The sequence below is a fragment of the Penaeus vannamei genome, chromosome 37 (assembly GCF_042767895.1).
Source record: "Penaeus vannamei isolate JL-2024 chromosome 37, ASM4276789v1, whole genome shotgun sequence".
In the NCBI taxonomy this organism is placed as follows: domain Eukaryota; kingdom Metazoa; phylum Arthropoda; class Malacostraca; order Decapoda; family Penaeidae; genus Penaeus; species Penaeus vannamei.
The window spans coordinates 545,746-562,776 of record NC_091585.1 but is presented as its reverse complement, the minus strand read 5'-3'; the positions used below and the strand labels follow the sequence as shown (position 1 = coordinate 562,776).

Sequence of the window (17,031 nt, the reverse complement as noted above, 5' to 3'; positions counted from 1 at the left end):
GTGTGGTGGAAGAGGGAGAAGGTAAAAAGAAAGAAGAAAGACTAAGGAGAGAGAAAGAGAGAGAGAGAGAGAGAGAGAGAGAGAGAGATAGGGGGAGGGAGGGAGAGAGAGAGAGAGAGAGAGAGAGAGAGAGAGAGAGGGAGGAGGGAGGGAGGGAGAGGGAGGGAAGGGAGAGAGACAGAGAGAGAGAGAGAGAGAGAGAGAGAGAGAGAGAGAGAGAGAGAGAGAGAGAGAGAGAGAGAGAGGGAGAGAGAGAGAGAGAGAGAGAGAGGGAGGGGGAGGGAGAGGAGAGGGAGGGAGGGAGGAGAGAGAGAGAGAGAGAGAGAGAGAGAGAGAGAGAGAGAGAGAGAGAGAGAGAGAGAGAGAGAGAGAGAGAGAGAGAGAGAGAGAGGGAGAGAGGAGGGAGGGAGAGCGAGAGAGAGAGAGAGAGAGAGAGAGAGAGAGAGAGAGAGAGAGAGAGAGAGAGAGAGAGAGAGAGAGAGAAGAGAGAGAGAGAGAGAGAGAGAGAGAGAGAGAGAGAGAGAGAGAGAGAGAGAGAGAGGGAGGGAGAGGAGAGAGAGAGAGAGAGAGAGAGGAGGGAGGTGGGGAGAAGGAGAGAGAGAATGAGATAGAGGGAGAGAGGGAGAGGGAGGAGAAGAGAGAGAGAGAGGGAGGAGGAGGAGAAGAGAGAGAGAGAGAGAGAGAGAGAGAGAGAGAGAGAGAGAGAGAGAGAGAGAGAGAGAGAGAGAGAGAGAGAGAGAGAGAGAGAGAGAGAGAGACGGAGGAGCAGGTAGATAAGGATGAGATATAGGTAGATATATAAATACACACAAAGAAAGACAGAGAAATAGGGAGAGAGACAAACTGACAAAATGAAAGAGAGAGAGAGAGAGAGAGAGAGAGAGAGAGAGAGAGAGAGAGAGAGAGAGAGAGAGAGAGGGAGAGAGAGAGAGAGAGTTAGTTTGTCCTGCACAGTGACGTGGCATCAGATTGATTTTGGTTCGATTTCCTTCCTAAATCAATGTTTAGTTCCGGGACTCTTTTGGGAGCTGCTTTTAATAGTATGGAAGAGGAGGAGGAGAGCGAATTAGAGAATAGGCAAAAGGAGAAGAAACAGGAGTAGGAGGGGGGAAGTGAGAAGGAAGTGGAAAGCGAGAAGTAGGTGGAGGAGGAGAAGGGAAAATAAAAAGAGGAAGAGAGGGAAAGAGTTCTCAGAAATGAACGAAGATAAACAACCAGAAGAGGAAGAGGATGAGAAGAAGGAGGAGGAGGAAGCCTAAGAGGAAAAGAAGAATGGAGATGAGAAAAGAGAGAAGCAAAGACGGAAATTAGCTGTTCCAAAGTGCTGTTGAAGAAAGGGACAGAGAGAAAGAGAGAGAGAGAGAGAGAGAGAGAGAGAGAGAGAGAGAGAGAGAGAGAGAGAGAGAGAGAGAGAGAGAGAGAGAGAAAGAGAGAGAGAGAGTTCAAATTCAAGCTCTTTATTCCATTAATTACAACGGCTATTTGCATATAAGTATACATTTTGTATCAAGGTTATGAACATAGATATTATACAAAGGTGAAACAAAATTATACAGAACAATAACATCATAATATAATATCGTTATCGGCTTAATGTTTATTTGCCTGAAGTCAGTGTTATTTCAGATTTTTTTTTCACATTTGTGGTTGGAGATATTTCTAATATTTTCTGGTAACTGGTTCCAGATAACCAGTCCTCGGATTAGAATATTTCTTGCCCCGGTTTCTGTATTTGATTTTTCAATATATAAGCAGTTATTTTGCCTTGTTTGGACACCCGTTGTGTTACCTGTTGTCTGTATAGGTAATAGCCAATTTGGGTAATTTACTTGTAGGATTTTGTGGATTAGAATACATGTGTCAGAGTTGTATTTATGTTGTCCTTTTAGCCATTTCAGTTTGCTTGGTGTGATGTGGTTGTATTTATTCATATTTCCTCGTGCTATTGCTGCAAAGTTCTGTAGTTTTTGTGTCCGTTGTATTTGTGTTTTGTACGTGGAGCTCCAGATAATTTGGCAGTAATTGATGATACTAAGTGCTAGTGTTTGTATAACAGCAATTCTTGTGTCTGTGGGTATTTTTTCATGGGATTTAAGTATATCAGATTTCCCATTACTTTCATGTAGATGTAGTCAATGTCCCTCAAATGGCATACATCTGCCCATGTATACTCCTTGAATTTTCACTGTCGTGTTTGATGCAGCAACCTTGGAATTCTATAACTGAATCTATAAGTATTTTTTTTGCCATGTTCTGACGGCTGCCTATTAAAGCACATTGTGTTTTCTGTGGATTTAGGTTCAGGTCGAGCATGTCGAAGTATTTCCTTGCTTCTGTTAGGGTCTGTTCAGCTTTTCGTATCAACTCTTTTAGATTGTTAACAGAGGCAGTGTGAAGAAACGGAGTCATCTACGTACTGAACAAGATCATAATAATAAGATTTTTTGCAATTGACGATAGATCATTAATGGATATAATGAATAAGATTGGGCCTAGGATGGAGCCTCGTGGAACACCGAACGAAACTTGATACATCATCAGGGAGTGGAACAGAGAGAGAGAGAGAGAGAGAGAGAGAGAGAGAGAGAGAGAGAGAGAGACAGAGAGAGACAGAGAGAGAGAGAGACAGAGAGACAGAGAAATATAAAGATAGAGGACGAGGATAGAGAGAGGTACAGTGTGAGAGAGAGAGGAACAAAGGAGAGAGACAGAGATACAGAGTATGATAGTGAGGAAGAGACAGAAACAGAGAGAGAGGGGGGGAGAGGGGGAGAGAGAGAGAGAGATAGAGAGAGAGGGGGGGAGAGACTTTCATATATATATATATATATATATATATATATATATATATATATATATGACAGAAAGGGGAGAGAGAGAGAGATGGGGGAGAGGGAGGGAGGGAGAGAGAGGGAGGGAAAGGAGAGGAGGGAGGGAAGGAGAGAGAGAGAGAGAGAGAGAGAGAGAGAGAGAGAGAGAGAGAGAGAGAGAGAGAGAGAGAGAGAGAGAGAGAAGAGAGAGAGAGTGAGAAGAGAGGAAGGAGAGAGAGAAGAGAGAGAGAGTGAGAAGAGAAAGAGAGTGAAGAGAGAGAGGAGAGAGAGAGAGCAGGGAGAGGGACAGACAGGGAGAGAGAGAGAGAGAGAGAGAGAGAGAGAGAGAGAGAGAGAGAGAGAGAGAGAGAGAGAGAGAGAGAGAGAGAGAGAGAGGGAGGGGAGAGAGAGAGAGACAGGGAGAGGGAGAGAGAGAGAGAGAGAGAGAGAGAGAGAGAGAGAGAGAGAGAGAGAGAGAGAGAGAGAGAGAGAGAGAGAGAGAGAGAGAGAGAGAGAGAGGCAAAGAGGGAGGAAGGGAGGGAGAAACACAGAGGAAGTTTAATAAGGAGAGGAATGGAAAGAACTAGAGAGAGGGAGAAGATAGATAGAGAGACAGAGAATGAAAGAGGGAGGCAAAATGGGAGGAAGGGAGGGAGACAGAGGAAGTTTAATAAGGAGAGGAAGCGAGAGAACTAGAGAGAGGGAGAAGACAGAGTAAGTGAGAGAACAGACAGGCAGATAGATAGATAGAGACAGATAAATAATAACAGTATAAAAAATAACGATGATAGTTATAAAAGCAAAATAAAATCATAACAATTGTAATATTGAGAATGGTAATCACAATAATAATATCTAAAACAACGCTCGGTAATCACAATAATAATATCTAAAACAACGCTCATACCAGCTTTGTCCCTTGTAACCAAAAACATATATTGAGGTACAATGACTGTTAAGAGAGAAAAAGGGACAGTCATTCATCAGAGAAAGAGACAGCCATACATATACATTTACCAAGAGGTAGAAACTGTCACAGATGGTTTGGGTGTCAGGCAAGGGGGCGCCAGGTGGGAGTCAACAAGTGAAACGTGTTCAACACCTGCATAGCTACATCCGAATCCGCATGCATCTAAATACATAGAAACGGATATAAATGAGGGAAAGGATAAGGCGGAGAGATGAGGTAGGAGAGAATGAGAGAGAGAGAAGGGGGTAACAACACAACTATAAACAGTTTGTTTTACGATTCTATAACATGTCTGAGACTGCAAAATGTAATATACAGGTTTTTCATTTCGATCTAGGAAGGAAGTGCGAGGAATTCCAGGTTTGAATACGGAATCGGCTTTCTGTTTATCCTTTTACGAAGCGCGGCGCCTATGTATACATAATTATGCTAAACGGAGCCACATTCTGCCTAAGAGAATGAAAGCACTTTAGATCTGGCCGCCCCGGGTCAGCATGCTTACATTGCTTGCGCGTGCGATAGTAGAGACGTTATCACCGCCTGGGGCCAGACGCGAATGAGACATGTTGGATGCACTTCTTGACCTGAACCCACTGAGTGAAGGAACCCGTGCTCGTTCGAACATTTTGCGAATCGGAATGACACCGAACTGTGAAGTTGAAGTTTGTAAAGAAGAGGGGGGGGAGGAAGAGTGGGGATAGGAGAAGGATAAGGATACCGAACGGGGACACCGAAACTTTTAAAAGACAACCAGACACAAAGAAGATTGTGCAGATGATAGTGTGACGCATGCGCAGTGCGCCGCAAACCACGTGCGTTTGTTTACCTTCTCTGTTTACGTTAGTAGCGGTCGGAAGCGAGGAAGGAGCAGACACGCCCCCGGGGTCACTGCTGACTGCGGCGAGACGGTGAGAAGCAACTTGGAATTTCGAGTGCTGGAAATATAGGCACAATCACGAGACACAAACTTGACCTTGACCTTTTAAATGCAGGAATCATAAGCTTAATCGATGGACGCTGAACTGAAGGAACTTGACATTTCGAGACTCTGCAGAGTGGACAACGTGAGCAATAAAGCGGCCAATCTTTACACCTTACCGTACTCAAGTGAAAGCTTATGAATTCCAGCCATGATCTAGATCCAGGTGATGAACTTAGTAAAAGCAATAGAACAGCAGACGGAGAGACAGCAACAGCGAAGATTACCTACACCAAACAAGCACAAAAGCGAAGAAAGCAGTTGACAGACCACAGAACATCCCGCCCAGTGCATCTAAAACTGTAAGTTACCTCTCAAGAAAACGTAATACTGATTCAGTTGGCTAACAAATTACATCAAACCTCAACCACCCAATAGAATAAACAGAGGCAATAAATAAATCCATTTACCAGAAATACACAATTGAAAATTCCCTAAGGATTCTAGGATGTGGAAAAGCTTTTAGATTTGAAGTAATTGATTTGAATAGAATAGGACCTCTGAGTGAAATAAGATACCTTGGTAACTGGGAAGTCCTATTAAAGCAACCAGCATCAAACAAAAACCAAGGTTGCTCATATGGTACGTTAACCCCAGTATACTTAGATATAGACATGAATGAAATAAAAGAAAAATTCAAAGTCTTTTGGGGACCAGATACACAAATTAAAGGAATGGTAAGAATAAGCAAACTAAACAAAGTATCTGGAGAAAACAAATGGGTACCAACAAAGTCTTTAAAATGAACTTTCAGAGGTCCATTGCCCACCAAAATAACCATATGACATACAAGTTATTTTCCAGTATACATTTCCCATCTCAAAACACTACAAATGTCTCATGTATGGTCATGTGATCATTTCTTGCAAAAACAAAATCAGATGTAGTAATTGCAGCCAACAGGATCACAAATTTAAAGGCAACCCAAACCTCTCTCACTGTTTTTATTCGAAGGTAACCATTCAGCTTATGACAAAACATGTCCAACATATTTAAAAGCTCAAGACATAAACAAAAACAACGCAACACCAAATAACTTGTAAAAAAAAAAAAAAAAAAAAATTCCATCAGTTAAACCATACAACATAAAAATCAAATCACTACACAAAAACATGATAATAACCACAGCTGAGATACACAACACCGATGCAGAATATGTCCAACACACAGATGACAACACAAACACTACACAACAAACAAACCCAAACAGAACACAAACATTTCCTCAAATATCGACACAAACAAACAACATAACACCAGCACAGAAAACACCCACAAAACAAAAAAAACAACACAAACAGAATAGAAGATACACCATACCCATCAGTGAAACCAAAACATAAAAACAATCTCGTAAAAAGGAGCAAACACACACACATGAACAAAACTCAAAAGATAAGGAAAACGTAACATAGACACTCCCAACGCCATTACATAAGACCCCAACAAAAAAAAGGAAAAAACGAAGATGAAAAAAACCCATCTTGGGTAGGAATTACAAAAGATATACTCAAATTAATATCAAATGTAACCACAAATTTAAAATCTGATAAATCAATATTTGAAATACCGAAATACCAGAAGCTACTCCAATCTTAAAAGAAATTATTGAATGGATTAATGAATAAATTAATCCTCTGGGATGCCAGATCAGTAATGAACAAAAAGATAGATATAGAATACCTAATAGACAATGAAAACCCAAGAGGTATTTGCTATCTGCAAAACATGGCTCACTAAAAACAATAACTTTGAAACAAAAGATTATGATATAATAAGAAAAGATAGAGCAGAACAAAGGGGTGGAGGCCTAGCAATATGTATACAGAACAGTCTACAATATAATAATATAAAGAGATAAATCTAAATGAAATACAAAATGGTAAAATAGAAACATTAGCTATAAAGATTAGCTACAAAAAAAAGTTAGATTTACTACTAATCTATAACCCATGCAATGATATAGATCAACAAGAAATAGAACATTACACTCAACTAGAAAAAAAATAAAACTGATAACAGGAGACTTAAGTGCTCACCATCCTTTATAGAAACAACAAACATCACCAGGATAAACTTATTCATTTTGATAAATCAAAATAACTAAATATTGCTAACTCCTACGGGACAAATTACCAGAATAGACCCCAAAACAGGAAAAGGAACTACTATAGATTTAATCCTTGGTGCCCCAGAATTGTCACAAAATTAAAAACAAACATAAATGAAGGAAGTGACAATATCTCAGTCATAATAAAAGATAACAGCCTCAACATAGGAACTCAAGTTAAGGAACAAAAATGGAACTTTAACAAATTGTGTAACATAGATATCGACAAGTTCATTAAAAGAAATAACTGAACTATTAAAATGTAGAGGAAAAAAAAATAGAGTTAGACAATTATTTTATTAGAAGTAAGCCATGTAATCCCTGGTGGAACCAAAAATGCAAAGAAATCGTCAAACTAAGAAATATAGCATTTAGCAAATAAAGAAAACAAATTAAAAAAAAACAATTGAATTCAAAACACTCTAAATTATGTCAAGAAACATAATAGAGACAGGAAAAGGAAATGACTGGCCAAATATCTGCTTATCCCTTGACATTAAATACGCCAGCCAGAAATATTAGGAATTTCATTTTAAAATTTGCTGGTAGTAATAAAATTAGTAATTATCAGCTAATCCATAACAATCAAATGGTCCAAGAAACTAAACATAAACGAACTGTCAACTGAAGAATTTCAAGGAATAATAAACATTAAAACGAAATGCTTGATGACACAAACAGTTAAAAGATATAGCAGATCTACCAAGCACAAAAGGATTAAGTAAAAAAACTCCCAGTAAAAGAATTAATCTCAATAATCAAAAATGCAAAAAATGGTAAAGCCTTTGGACCAGATAAAATTCCATATGAATTTTTCAAAAATGCCCCAAATAAACTATTAGAAAATACTAAATTTGATTAACCATTACTGGTTAAAAGGAGAATATCCCCCAAAATTAATTACATCATTAGTAAATCCAATACTTAAACCAGGCAAAGACCAACTGACAAAAATCCGACAGAATTATAAGCAGAATATCATGCATTGGTAAAATATTTGAAAGCATAATAAATGATAGATTAGTCTGGTGGTTAGAATGTAACAATAAACTAAGTGAAGACTTGACAAGCTTTAGACCAAATAGTCCAACAATAGACACACTACACATAATCAACTTTCATATTAGCAAGGCCTCCGAAGAGAGAAAATATGCACTGATTGCTTGCCTAGATTTAGAGAAGGCATTTGATACAGTCAGCCAAGATGCAATTGGAATAAACGCAGCAAAACTAGGAATAACGGGCACCCCGCTCAAATGGATTCATAGCTTCTTAATTGACAGATCTTATAAATTAACAATAGGAAATGTCTGCATTAGGATAAATAACAAGAGGACTACCACAAGCTTCACCTTTAAGTCCTTTGTTCCTCAACATCATTTCAACAGATCTAACCCTTACAGAAAAAAAAAACAAATAATGTAATATATGCAGATAACAACCCATAACAATCTAGAAGCTAAAAACAACTTAGGGATAAAACAAATTGGAGAATGGGCTAGTAATTAGGAGTTAACAATAAACCTAATAAAAAGTCATGTGTTTTACAAAAAAAAGAAAGAAAGAAGAAGAAGAAGAAGAAGAAGAAGAAGAAGAAGAAGAAGAAGAAGAAGAAGAAGAAGAAGAAGAAGAAGAAGAAGAAGAAGAAGAAGAAGAAGACAGATACCAGAAATAAGATATAAAGAAAAACTCAAATTCACAATGAACCACACAATGCTAGGCCTAAAATTTGATGCTTCTAAACTAACTTGGAAATACCACATTAATAATTTAAAAGTCAAATGCTCAAACAGAACAGAATATTCTATTTCTAAGGTGTGAGAGCTGTGCTGAAATGAAATTCTGGCTCTGTCAATCATGAACGGCCTTCGGGAGCTATGGCCACCTGTACCACTCCCACTTGAATACTCACATGAATCCCATCACAACAGTATCATTCTGCAGACGTTCTTCCTGATATTTCACCACCTTCCCCAGTCCCCCTTTCTCATCCCCTGTATTCTTCTCCTACTACGTCTCCAACAGCCACCTCTGTTTTCCTTGAACAATGTCCCTATTCCTTCCCCAGTCACAGATACAATGCAGTTCACTCAATTGCTCTATCCCCTTAACCTTTCCCATTTTATTAATCCCTGTTCTACTTCATTAACTCTTTTCCCATTTTGTTACCATACTTTCCTATAATACCCTCTAAAATTTGACATCTGACAGCTTCCCCCTCCCCAGATTCTTGTACGTTTCCAACAGCAATCTCTATTTTCCTTGAACATTGTTCCTATACCTTTCCCAGTGACAGATACACTATAATTCACTCAGTCGCCCTACTGCCTTAACCCTCCCCTTTCTACTAATCTCTGCTCTAGTTCACTTACTCCCCATTTTTTGCCTTTTCACTCCCATACTATCCTATAATCCTCTCTGATCTTTGACATCTAACACACTTCTATCCTAATCTTTAACTCCTCTTAACTCTTTCCAGCACAATAGTTTACCATAGTGCTGTATGACCTTTGATGTCTAGCACATTTATTTGTTTCAAACATTAAACATTTTCAACACCAGGGCTAACAGCAAGAATAGGCCCCTAAAGAGCAAAAGGAACAGCATTGGATTTGGTTCTAGCTTCACCAAGATTCATTTGGTGGACGGAAATAAATGTTTGTGATGATTATGCCAGTCTTCTCTTTGGGCATTCTATAAACGATAAACTAGATGATGATCTAGCAGGATTCAGACCGAATTAAAGTACAATAGATTCAGTAGAAGTCTTAGACTTGCATATAAATGATACAATAAAAAAAATAGATGTGCATTATTAGCCTGTTGTATAAACCTAGAAAAAAAGTTGATACAGTTAATCATGAGGTCCTGTTAATAAAGATTTCAAGGATAAAAATAGCATGAATTTCATTAAGCTGAATTTATTTTATTTCATTTATCACTTGATTGATTAATTCATTAATCCAAATGAAGCCCCTGTTTCAGCCCTTGGCAGAGTCGACCAAAGAGGAGGAGGCATAAGCAGTGACTAAAGAGGCGAGCCCATTTCATAGATCCTTCAAAACAACTGGAAATAAAAAAAAAAGCTTCCCTAGTGAAATTAGAGCTGACAACACCCCAGCTGATCAACAAAGACAACTACACAAGAGGTAAGCAAGCAAAGTTAAATCTTATGGTAGTCCTTATACAACTAAAAAGGGGAAAAAGAAGGGATTCATCTCTCAGATTGTGATAACTCAAAAAGACTAACAAATCAACAAATTGGTTTTGTATAAAGCAGTGAGGACAACTAACATTCCTCAGAAAGGGAAACGCCGTAAGATTTGAGGTAGATGGCGTAACAAAAGTCAGTCAGTTAAACAGAACATATTGGCGACTGGAAGGTCAGATGCAAATAGCTTAGATCTAATAGATTTATAGGTTGCTCATATAGAATTAGCTTTCCAATAAAAACAGATATACCATTGCAAATCTTGAAAGGAAAAGCAACAATATTAAAATCATCCGGGATGATGGAAAAAAGGGTAGGGGCATAACTTTCTAGATCAGAAATGGAATACAGTTTGGAATAATAGATCTGAGGGATAACTTTAACAATAAAGTAGAAACATTCAAAATAGAAATAAATTAGAGAAATAAGTGGTTAGATATGCTGTTCTATAAGCTGTGCAGTAATTGTGTAATATAAGTTTTAAGGCTATGTTGAACAGAGATAAATACAGACTAATCATAGGAAACTTTAAGGCACCCAAAATTTAGATTTTAGAATGACAAAGTAAGAACTTCAAGTAAAGATCTATTTGAATTGTTAAAAAACGAAAAAAATGACTCTTGGCTCTACGAGAATTAACTAAAAGAATAGACCCAAATAATAAATCAACCTTAGACTAGGTAAAGTTAGCAACCATGAAACAGAGGCTGAACCTAGGCACTGACTCGCTACCAATCCTGATAAGAGACAATATTACAGATAAGTTTAGAACTGAAGGAAAAGAAATGGTAGTTCAGTGATACAAGTGGAAAGAATTTAGCCATGATCCATTTTGTTGTTTATGTAAAATTTCATTAGTTCCCTTTTTTTTTCTTTCCTTCTTTCTTTCTTTCTTTCTTTCTTTCTTTCTTTCTTTCTTTCTTTCTTTCTTTCTTTCTCTCTCTCTTTCTTTCTTTCTCTTTCTTTCTTTCTTTCTTTCTTTCTTTCTTTCTTTCTTTCTTTCTCTCTCTCTCTCTCTCTCTCTCTCTCTCTCTCTCTCTCTCTCTCTCTCTCTCTCTCTCTCTCTCTCTCTCTCTCTCTCTCTCTCTCTCTCTCTCTCTCTCTCTCTCTCTCTCTCTCTCTTGTTGAGTCTGTCCCTTAGATATATCTTTTGTAAGACTTGGATTCCATATTTGACTTTAATATTCCAATCTTGTAATCACTAGTTTCCATCGTCTGGATCTCGTCTGAAAAGTCCACATCATTCATGCACGCCCAACTTTTCCTATATTGACTACCTGCTCAGTGAGATGACTGAAACATAGCATTACTCATTAGAAAAAGTCTTTAGCAACCATTTTTTCTTTCGACTGTATGATCTTCATCTTGGACTTCCAGTTGGACAATGCATTGGAATTTATTTTGCTTTCACTTAAACTTTTGCAACTGGCATGTAGATACTCTTAGTTTGTCTTCTTCATTTATGAATTATATTTCTCTGGAGTCTTAATATCTTTATCAGTGTATCCAATCAAAAATAGGGACAAGAACTGATCCTTATGGCATTCCATTCTAGCATTTGATTCAGTGATCCTTATTTACTGTTTAGGATTTTTAAGAAAATGATGTATCCATACTCCTACTATTCCTCTGATCGCAAGATGATCCATTATCTTATGGGGTAGAATATCAAAGGCAGTCGTATCGGAAGGTTTTGCAAAGACCAAGTATGTAAAGCCAATTTTATTTTTATTTTTATTTTTTTATGTAATCACAGTAGTTCAGTATTTGGAGCCGAAAAGATTTGTCTATGCAAAAGCTCTGCTGTTCAGGGTTTATCCTGTTTTCTTTGTCAAGTTATTGAATATTTATTTGCTGTAATACCCTTTTAAATATTTTCTATCCCGATAGAGATGATATTACCCTCCTTCAGTAGACTCAAGACGACACCCATGTCCAAGGATTTCTTTCATAGATTTGCACAGGCTTTACCTTAGTTTCTTTGCAGTAAGAATGAAAATAAAATGAGATGCAGAATTTCATCTGGTCCAGGTGTTTAGATCATTGCATTGTCTTTCATTGTTTCATGGATGTCTCTTTCATTAAAAGTTATATGGTTAAGACTTTGTGCTTCGTGATCAATAACTGTGATGTTCAGGGTCTGTTATATTAAGATGTCAGTGACGCGTAATTGAACTGGATTGTATGATGTGTTGTTTACCTTCTCCCCCAAACAGATGAAGACAGAGCTAAGAATATCTTCTCACTTGATAGAATTTTGTATTTGGCTAATATAGAAAAGTCTTCAAATACTAGAAGCAACTGTGCCTAATCCTTCTTATCTGTGGTAGCATTTGCACCTAATTTATTTTTCTGTGCTACCCGGTCGTTGAAGGGAAAGTTAAAGTTACGTTCGACCTTTGCAGTTTTGATATAATTACTATCACAGCTTATAGATCTGCTGAATAGAACTTTTGTAGCATCAGGTGGTCAGTATATGATAACATTTAGTTTTTGTGTCCTAGGTCAGTAGCCCAAGTACTTCCTCAGTGTTATTCCAGTTTTCTATTATGATATTTGCTTTTACTGATAGATCTTTTCTGATTTAAAGAGCTGCTACTCCTCCGAATGCTCCTTCTGTATTATATCAGATTAATGTGTTTCAGAGAGAAGTATCATGCAACAAATTTTGCTTTGTTCATAGAATTGTTTCTTTTGATTTGCCCCCTAAAATATAGCTACAGGATAAACCAGTGATTCCCACTGATCCAGCAGCTTTTGTGGTTTAGGACAGTGATATGAATTTGATGATTATTAGTATGCTTGGTTGCATAACCATCTGTGACATCATGACACCCTCGTTTTGTTAACATTGACGACTGCAGACTGATGTTTTCTCTCTAACGGTGCCTCTTATGTGACTAGCAAATAGTACAAGAGGTGAAGATGCAGTGACAAGCAAATATGTAATAGTACATCTGCAACAAGAGTTGTCAGTAGTAAAACAAAAAAATATAATAAAGTAAAAAGGAGAAAATAATATTTCACTCTTTTAGAAAGTCTGCTTAGCTGTCACCTGTATATGGTTTCACCTGGACTTTAAATACTGTAAACTGAATCAGAACTACAGGTGCAAAATACTTTGCTAAATTCTGATGCATATTTTACACCAACAGAAATGGTTGCAGAAGATTGGCCATGTGGCAGTGAGAGAAAAGACAGGACATCAGCCGTATGTTCTCTGCTCGTCATAAGAAAGTGGCTAACCGTAGATCATTGTAATGGTCAGCAATACAAAGGTAGTAAACTAAAAGTTAGTGTCAGTTTATAGAATAATCTGTAGTGATATGTTTGATGATGGAGGTTTGAATGAATTTTGATTAATGTGTCTCTGTATAAGTTGAAATTACTTTGTAATTTTAGATATTATGATTAATTATGTGGTTTTAGAATGCTATTCTTTCAAATTGCATGACAACATTAAATGAATAATGTTATGAAGGCTTTCACTGTAATATTCTTAGAATGGTAATAAGGTTATTGAATACTCTCTGTGAAACACTCCTGAAGTCGAGGCAATTTTTTTGGAGCGGGATGAAGTTCAAGCCAGAGAATGGGCCAAGTTCAAGCCAGCGAATGGGCCAAGTTCAAGCCAGCGAAGAGGCCAAGTTCAAGCCAGCGAATGGGCCAAGTTCAAGCCAGCGAATGGGCCAAGTTCAAGCCAGCGAATGTGCCAAGTTCAAGCCAGCGAATGGGCCAAGTTCAAGCCAGCGAATGGGCCAAGTTCAAGCCAGCGAATGGGCCAAGTTCAAGCCAGCGAATGGGCCAAGTTCAAGCCAGCGAATGGGCCAAGTTCAAGCCAGCGAGTGGGCCATGGCTGGGCAGGAACAGTTTTCAAGCATGGAAGGTTCCCACTACGCTAGAAAGAAGAATGGAAGAGGAACTGCACCGGCACTATGTGTGAGTTAGTTTATTTTTGGACTTTCTTATTTGGTGCAGTGTGAGCTGTGGCCTGGGTAGCCAAACCAGTGACTTACAGAGTGTTGGCACAAAGTGCACAAACATGCATGTGCACACACCGATACACCATACAGATACTTATAAACACCCACATAAACATACATATATATATGTGTATACATATGTATATACATATGTATATTATATATATATATTATATATATATATATATATATATATATATATATATTATATATATATTATATATATATATATATATATATATATATATATATATATATATATATATATATATATATATATATATATATATATATATATATATATATATATATATATATATATATATATATATATATATATATATATATATATATATATATATATATATATATATATATATATATATATATATATATATATATATATAATATATATATATATATATATAATATATATATATATATATATATATATATATAATATATATATATATATATATATATATATATATATATATATTATATATATATATATATATATATATATATATATATATATATATATATATATATATATATATATATATATATATATATATATATATATATATATATATATATTTTTTTTTTTTTTTTTTTTTTTTTTTTTTTTTTTTTTTACAACTCAGTTCATATGGATAAATTTGAATAATGAACAATTATGCAATCAGTATTACAAAAGTTGTATTTATTTTTGTTTCTTGAATATATTTTTCTATCTGTATCTATATACGTATTTCTTTTTTTTTTCCAGATATGATATATTAGAGAAGAACATTTGATGCAGTTGTTGATATCACCATTTATGTGTATGATTTCAAACTTACAATTATTCATGTATTCATGTATAATTATGTAAAGTACACACATGCACAGACTCTGTACTGACTCATTCTTGTTGTGTGCTGTGTGGCGCAGCTGTAACGTGCTGGTCGAGCAATCTTGCGGACCTGCGTTCAATCCTGCGCGCTACCAGTGAATGGTTACCCCTGCCATTACTTGCACGCAGGCGGAGATTTGGAAGCAAAATAAAACAGACAGTATGTCACAGCAAAGAATATCCATTGTAACAAATGGAATTAAAACTAAATCTTTAAATCTTAAATCTTTAAATCATGGTGGTAATGGTTGGGTAGAAAGCAGTCAAGTTTCCAAATAATGACAAAAATATTTCCAACAAATATATTGATACTGTCACAAGAAAAGATAGTTGAGATATGGTGTAGACATTATACTGACCTGTTTAATTGTTTTCAGAATGAGATAGGAGAATGTTGGCAACGGCAATTTCACTGAGAAAAACCTTATCAGGAGGTATGAAATTCTATTTGAAAACTTTATGGCCAGTTGTGTGGTGTGGACTTCTTAGTTCAGAGAATGAAAGAATGCTATTGTAGAATTCATTCTAGGCTCTGTGTATTTTTGTGGTCTATGGTGTCTATGGTGCCTCTCCTGAATATGATCTTTGAAGTATTTGTGCCTGTTTGCAAAGGCAAGACTAGTAAAAAAAAAATGTTATATGCGAACAGCTTGTTTTCCTAGTGTTGAAATAATTCTGCTGTTATAAATCTTTGGCTATATTGAAAAGAAATAACTTGTACAGTGTACATTTTCCCTTAAGTATATGATTACCAAATACCATAGTTTTAATTTTATTGTGCTTCCATGGTATTAGATCATATAAATGATGAAGAGCTTAGAAGAATGCATGATAGACGTATGATCAGCATTTCGGCGTGCCCATCAGACTCGGATAGTTCATTAGGGAAGAATCTTGCCTGGCCCATTGGGTAAGTCAGGATATTGGATAAAAGCTGACAGTGTACTTTGTTGTTATTCACTGAATTCTCTAGTTCTGTCACTTATATTTTCAAAAATTAGATCATATTTTCTGTAAAATGATTTTACGTTTTATTGGTATAGACTGTTGAGATTGAAAGAAAGAGATTGAATATATATTTCTACACTCAGTTGGGAAATGTGAACATTGTTAGTACGGAAATGTAAAGCATATAGTTCTAAGCTGTATTGGTCTTATATTTTGATGTATATTATTGTATAATCAATGGTCAGTAATGACCCAGATAATGTATAGTGGATGGTGCTATATTATAGGATAAACATATTTTGTTATATGTACTAATTCAATAAATTGTTTATATCGAACATCATTTTCCTTGGAGGTATTTTTCTTTAATAAAAATTCAGTTTTTATAAAACATACTTGGAAGTTTACCTGTTCCTCTTCAGAAAAAAAAAGAAAGTTTACCTTTTCCTCTTAGGAAAAAAATGCACACACACACACACACATACGTGTGTGTGTGTGTGTGTGTGTGTGTGTGTGTGTGTGTGTGTGTGTGTGTGTGTGTGTGTGTGTGTGTGTGTGTGTGTGTGTGTGTGTGTGTGTGTGTGTGTGTGTGTGTGTGTATGTGTGTGTGTGTATATGCACAAACATACTGACCAATTAGTACTTTTAAAGAATTGTTAGTAAGGATAGCATTATTTGTACAAGTTGAAAATGATATTTGTAGCAGCAACATGTAATGAATTTTTTATTAATTTTATTGAACAATTCCAAGAGCTATAAATTTTGACATAAATGTTTTAAAAACCAATCAATTAGCCAGGGAGGGAGCATTGTTGCATTAAATTTTTGCTTCACATTGCAAACTGTTGCATGGGGGCCTTGCCTATTTCATTTTCCTCATAACAGGTTGGATAGCATTGAACAAGGCATGACTTTCTAGACTGTCCCACAGGCCTTCTTCACCCAGTATTGTGTCAGAAGAGAGAATCTAATGGGCTGGAAAGTTTTAGGGAGTTTAGCTAAGTTCCAGTATGACTTGATGGCAGATTTTATGAAGTGTTAAGGCGAGACTCCAAAGCATGGAGTCCAGAATCTTATGCAGTACAGTGAAAGTTGTAATATTAGAGCCTTGAATTCACATAT

General features: G+C 36.4%; 1 protein-coding gene across 11 annotated transcripts; it reads left to right on the top strand.

Moving 5' to 3' along the window:
- The first annotated feature begins 4,622 nt into the window (after nucleotides 1–4,622).
- On the top strand, nucleotides 4,623–16,244 carry LOC113809865 (uncharacterized). 11 transcript variants are annotated; one of them, XM_070115031.1, is made up of 5 exons: nucleotides 4,623–4,688; nucleotides 9,855–10,018; nucleotides 13,236–13,361; nucleotides 13,650–14,019; nucleotides 14,836–16,244. In XM_070115031.1, the coding sequence occupies exons 4-5, from the start codon at nucleotides 13,654–13,656 to the stop codon at nucleotides 14,839–14,841; spliced, it is 372 nt and encodes a 123-aa protein (XP_069971132.1). In that variant the 5' UTR covers nucleotides 4,623–4,688; nucleotides 9,855–10,018; nucleotides 13,236–13,361; nucleotides 13,650–13,653; the 3' UTR covers nucleotides 14,842–16,244. The 11 variants fall into 11 exon arrangements, with proteins under 11 accessions (XP_069971132.1, XP_069971133.1, XP_069971128.1 ...); XM_070115032.1 differs by having other exon boundaries at nucleotides 4,630–4,688; nucleotides 13,236–13,358; XM_070115027.1 differs by lacking the exon at nucleotides 4,623–4,688 and having other exon boundaries at nucleotides 13,236–13,358; nucleotides 13,650–14,017.
- The last annotated feature ends 787 nt before the right edge of the window (nucleotides 16,245–17,031 follow it).